The sequence below is a fragment of the Triticum dicoccoides genome, chromosome 2B, assembly GCF_002162155.2.
Source record: "Triticum dicoccoides isolate Atlit2015 ecotype Zavitan chromosome 2B, WEW_v2.0, whole genome shotgun sequence".
NCBI lineage: Eukaryota > Viridiplantae > Streptophyta > Magnoliopsida > Poales > Poaceae > Triticum > Triticum dicoccoides.
In genome coordinates this window covers 540,933,996-540,939,596 of record NC_041383.1, presented here as the reverse complement: position 1 = coordinate 540,939,596, position 5,601 = coordinate 540,933,996, and the positions used below count along the sequence as shown (strand labels likewise).

The following is a 5,601-nucleotide window of genomic DNA, read 5'->3' as shown; positions in this document are numbered from 1 at the left end:
ACTGGGTTATTACGTGCATCATAACGAAGCCTCTGCGCCTACGTTACTTCTGGACACAATCTGAGCGAATGTACTAACTTGTTTATTATTACGCGTGCATGAATCAATCAGCTAAATGTGTTCGACCAGGCATGACACAATCTGAACCAATTGTTTACTCGCTGAATCGGCGCGCGCGGTCTTATCTGAAACGGTCCTCTGGAGTGAGCGAGTGCTTCCGGAACCCTGATAAACTAGTTCCAGATCAGCTGCCTGAAATGAAGGAAATACTACAAGACACTGATCAAGGACCAATTAGCGGCCAGACAGGTAAACTGAACAAAAGCATTTCTCAATTCGTGATTTCGGCGGCTGAGTCGCCAATCGTGTCGTTAAGCATACCGGTTTAGCACTGCTCGTGCCAATGGCCAAGCCCAATCATGAGTCGCAAAGAGTACGACGCAAATGGGGCGATTTGTTTGACTTCAACTCGTTTGGGGCTCCCAGCCATGTGCTTAGCTCTATCAGCTAATTCGCCTGGTCGTCCAACTGGCTTTCGGCCGCATCATTCCTCCGGAAATCACGGTGTTAAGAGCCTTTGTCTGCCACATTCGTGGGCAGTTTGAGTGACACAAGCCAAAGTGCACTTCGTCGTTACTGCCTCCAATCTATTAGTATTTGAATGACGTGCACAACCGGGTTAGTCAAGTTTTCTCCTAACCAGACCACCGTTCAGACAAATGGCTGTGTGTCGATCGATGCTGAGGCCTCCCAGGGTTATCCTCCTTTCCAAAAACAATAGCACCCTTCAGACCCGCCTAAATGGCCCATCAAGAATGTATAATAATCTTATTCAGTTTATGGAGTGCTCCATGATTCATTTGACTTGTTCATGGCGCCTGCAGAGCCAAACTGCATTCTGATATACAGTAGTACAGTACATAAAGACAGCAACAAAGGGAAAGGTTATCTTGCAAGTCTAAACTCAAATAGGCTAGGCAAACTGAACTACCATGGCCCATGCGAGAGCAAATCACACTGACAACACCACAACATTCTTTATAGAAGGCAGTACACTTCTTTGCCGCATTGACTAACTGACAGTACTTGGACCTTTTGCGGTTCTGATCCATCAGATTCGGCATTCAAGCTGCCAGCTGCTGCTGCACCCTATTGACGAGCAGGCGACCATAGCAATGATGTTACGTTACATGACCTTCAAAGCTGACAAGAATTAACTCGTGCCCCTCCTGTTCTGTAGTCAATACAGACAGAGACATCATGACATCATATGAATGAATCTCAGTACTGCTAGGCAATAATCGCCATCCGGCAGAAACAACAGCTGATCGTCTAGTTGCGTCCATTTACTTAGCACTGGCATAAACTAGATGATCAGAAACAGAAGTTTCTGAGGTGAAAATTCGAAGGCAACCGTGGAATGCTATGGTTTAAGATTCCTGGGCATGTGGACGCAGGTTGCCTCTGAAAAGGTCACCGAGATGATGAACCAGCTTCTGGGGCTGTTGCCACCACATGGCTTCAGAAGCGACCGGGCTTCCATACACATCGTCTTGTGTGCTGAAATTCTTTGTGATGCTATCTGAGAAATCACGCCAGTTAAGCATGGCACGCTTCAGCCGGGACGTTCTCTTGCCAGTGACGACATATCTGGTGTAGTCCCTTGCAAGGCGGTACAACTCCTCTCCTCTGATGATGTGGATATACTGCATAACAAAGCAAACGCTGTTTAGAAAGATAATGTGGGGGTCCTTTTCACAACCAACAAGAATAAAAAGGATTTGGGCGGAAGTCTTGTCTTTGGCAGATGCAAGTTTAGTTTTCCATATATATTTAGAACAGCACTAGCGATGAAGATGGTCACCAGAAAACAGAGCACGTGTTACTGATGGTACACCAATCAACTAACATTCCTACTGGTAAACTTCTCTGGTACGAAGGTAAAATTTATCTTCTTACTTGTAAGTTAGTCCACAACTCCACATAGATTAATATTTACGAGAAATACAAAACAGCTGCCACAAAGAAATAATAAAATCTTCTTTGGCAAAAGCGGGAACTACACAGATGTTTTCTCACTAATGGAGAATGGAAATATCACTATTCTGTACTTCAAGTATCCACATTATCCCTTCTGAGCTGGCTAAGTCCACAAGGAGAAAGGGGTGTTCAAAACAATAAACATATAATAGCCATAATGTATTTGTACCATTAACTTATGGTTGTGAATAAACAACAGAAAGTTTGCACTGAAGCTAAACAAAATGCTAGCTTAACTAGTATGTTCAGGCATTATAAGAGATTGAAAAATCTGCACAGAACTATCGTTACAAATATAGCATTTCAGAATGAAGGACAATGATAAGCAAGAAAGGAGCAATCAAATTACCGTGAGTACAAAAGCAACAGTTGCTAACACAACTTGGACCACTTCATACAATGAATCCGTGAAAGATTCGTCATCTGGGCCATCAGGACCACCACCGCTGCCTCCATAACGGTTATTATTCCCTCCATTTCCACCAGACCCCTGTCCTGTAATCTTAGCCATTTGCTCCATCAGGAAGCCTTGTATAGACTGTTGCTTTTTTGCTCCATCCATTGCTTTGTTCAAAGATTCCATAGAGAATGGCTGAAAAGAAAGCAACAGTAAATGTAGCAGATGATTCCACATGAGCAATTGTTCCTAACAACCTTGATGTGTTAAATATGCTTGGTGTGTAGCATATCAACTGCCTAGCACACCCCATTTTACACCGTATCACTATTTCCCAAAGAGGAATTCCTGAAACTAAAGCATTCCTACAACATCAATAAGAAAATTCCATTGTCCCAAACAAAGTCAAACTTGACAAATTTGCTAAGCTGCAAGGAGGTTGCAAGTTTCCAATAGAAAACCAATCACAAAGTAAGAAAGCTGTGAATGCTACTTACATCAAGGTTTCCCTTCCCACTTGAGGCATATACAGGACCAAGCCTCTTATGGCAAGCAGCAACAACAAGCCTTGGATATACTTTCTCTTGCAGCTTGCAAGATCTAGAAAAATGTTGCCATACAGAATGATGTTGAGGAAGTATTCTGCAAGTTCTCCCAAGGCCTAATGGTCTGTCCAAAGTGAGCCCACCAAGAGGCTTGTACGTTGTAGCTTGGCAGTAGCTCATGTTTCCAACTTCTTGAATTCTAGAATTAACCAGAGCCAAATCTGGAGGTTAAAAATAGGAATGGTTACATACTGAATTAGGAAGAAGAATGTCAAATATCCACAACCCTACAACACTAGAACAGTATCAATTGAACTAATCTAATTCAAAAGAATAAATTTCTCCGTTTTGCATAACATGTAGTCAGTGCTCAAGATGATTCACCAGAAGTCACAATCTTGCTATAGAACGAATAGGCCAGCGCAATCCCCTAATGCTAAGAGGTACGAACTAAACTAAGCATGTATGTTGTCAACAATTTCCCAAACAATGAACTGAGTCTGCGCGAAAGGATTTTGGGCAGAAGAAAAAGGAATTTCCAGGTAGAGCAAAATTCCCGATGTTCAGAGAGGATTATGATGGAGATCAGGTGAAGCCTATGAGCCCCACCTGAAATAAATTTTATAGGAATTCTAAGCCTGCAAATACAACAGCCAGCCGTTATGAGATCACACTTTAACACCAATGCAGGCTGAAGTGCAGCATTCTACCCTTGTATTCCCGATACTCTTTAACATGAATCCTGGTAAAATTAAAATGTACGTGCTACCCAATAAGCAGAAAATCATGCCACGGGCAAAGCAAAGCCCTACAACGTACAGCCCATAGGTTGACAGCCAGGCGGCAGATCTAGATGGTGTGCCGGGTGCGCACCAGGACACCCGGAAATTGTGAAGGTCAGTAGGATTAATCTAATCGCTGGAGTGGAGGGTAAAACCTCATACCTCAAAACCCAATGGCCAAAGACTGCGGACGGGGTGGATACAGCAGGAACACGACGTCCCGGCGAGGAAGAACGGTGACGGCGGATCGTGTGGGGGCGGAGGCGGGATCGAGGCGTCAGCTGTAGCCTGTGGGATATGCTACAGAAGAGATTCAGAGCCGCGTCGGTAGGTCGGGAGGACTCGGGAGGGAGAGGAAAGAAAGGCACGGGAAGAGGAGTAGAGCTCGGCTCCGCCGCGCCGCGCCGCGACGAGCTCTCCGGTGGGCGGAGAGCGGGGACTGCGGAGGGAGGCGGACTGGGGAGAAGAAGGATTGGATTGCGTCGTCGTTTTTTTTTCCGCTACAGAGGGGGACCCTTTTCGTACAACCGTACTGTACAGTTTACTAGTACAATGTAGCCCGTTTGGGCTGGTTGGTTAGTTCTGGGCCTACTTCACGCCAACAGACCAAAAAAAATCTATACTCCTATATAGTGTCCGAGTAGCACTTCATAAGAACCGTTGGATCTTTTCAATCGAACGGCTCATATTTAACATCTTGTGATGGAGGACTACGTGGCCACATAGACATCGTTGGATATATCTATCTGACGGCCCATGTTGCAAGGATTCGCTGTGGGCTCCATCCCCGCTGCCTATCCCTGTGCGCACGTGAATCTGCCGTGGCTATCCAGAAATTTCCGGCGAACTCCCGTAACATGCAGAGTAGAGCAGTGCTAGCAAGCTAGCTAGGCATCACGATGAGAGAGTGGGAAAAGGCTGCAATGGTGCAGTCACAACAATTTAACTGGCCAGAAAATAATAAATAAATAGATACACAATACGTGTTACAGTTGAATAGATTTTACTTCCTCTCATGTTCGTATCAGAAATATTATTACCTTTTCCTTTTTGTTTACCAATATTTTTTTGTGAACAACTCTGATCAACCAAACGGACATAATCAAGGCTTGAGTTATTGTTTCGTGACTCTACTCATCATATTTTAAATTATACTTCCTCCGTTCCTAAATATAGGTCTTTTTAGAGATCTTAACCAGTGACTATATACGGAGTAAAATGAGTGAATCTACACTCTAAAATATGTCTACATACATCCATATGTGGTAGTCCATTTAAAACCTCTAAAAAGACTTATATTTAGGAAAGGAGAGAGTAGTATACCATGATGCTTCTTGAAAGTTTGTTTTAAACTTAAAAAAAGAACGGCTCAAAAAAGAACTTTAAAAAACGACAGAGTTTTTAAAAGTTTGTTTTAAACTCGGAAGATTTATTTTTTTGAGAAACCTCACCAACCTTTGTTTATTCAAAGTGATGTCCACAATTACAACCGTTGGGTCACGAAGATTGCCCAACCACACATGTTTGCCTATAACAAGATTACAGACAAATTTGGCGATATTATCGGCCTTGAAATTGTTGTTTCTACGTTTATGAATGAAACTACAAAATTGAAAACAAGCTTTACGTTCTAATATTTCATGTATAATAGCACAATGGAACCTTATCTCCCCTAAACACAACAGATGGGAGAAACTAAATGAATGGCACCCCTTGCGCAAGCTCCTTGGTGGTCTTTTTTGGTGGCCTTAGAGCGCGCCAGTCGCCATGTGTCACGTGTTGGGCGCTCCCTCGAGATTTGGTTTTCCTACTTACTTTTGTACGCGCTTTCGTGTTT

The 5,601-nt window shown here is 43.5% G+C and overlaps 1 protein-coding gene across 2 annotated transcripts; it reads right to left on the bottom strand.

The window, feature by feature from the left end:
• Positions 1-865: 865 nt before the first annotated feature.
• LOC119364731 lies at positions 866-4,283 on the bottom strand. Of its 2 annotated transcripts, none has more exons than XM_037630242.1 (4): positions 3,927-4,283; positions 2,935-3,181; positions 2,390-2,632; positions 866-1,706 (listed from the first exon to the last, which is right to left on the bottom strand). In XM_037630242.1, the coding sequence occupies exons 2-4, from the start codon at positions 3,160-3,162 to the stop codon at positions 1,431-1,433; spliced, it is 747 nt and encodes a 248-aa protein (XP_037486139.1). In that variant the 5' UTR covers positions 3,163-3,181; positions 3,927-4,283; the 3' UTR covers positions 866-1,430. The 2 variants fall into 2 exon arrangements, with proteins under 2 accessions (XP_037486139.1, XP_037486138.1); XM_037630241.1 differs by having other exon boundaries at positions 2,935-3,203; positions 3,927-4,281.
• Positions 4,284-5,601: the final 1,318 nt, after the last annotated feature.

Coding starts and splice junctions, on each gene's coding strand:
- LOC119364731 (XM_037630242.1), bottom strand. CDS start 3,162: ATGAGCTACTGCCAAGCTACAACGTACAAGCCTCTTGGTGGGCTCACT. Junction 2,633..2,934: donor GTGGGAAGGGAAACCTTGAT/GTAAGTAGCATT, acceptor CTTTCTTTTCAG/CCATTCTCTATGGAATCTTT. Junction 1,707..2,389: donor CTGTTGCTTTTGTACTCACG/GTAATTTGATTG, acceptor TTTGTTATGCAG/TATATCCACATCATCAGAGG.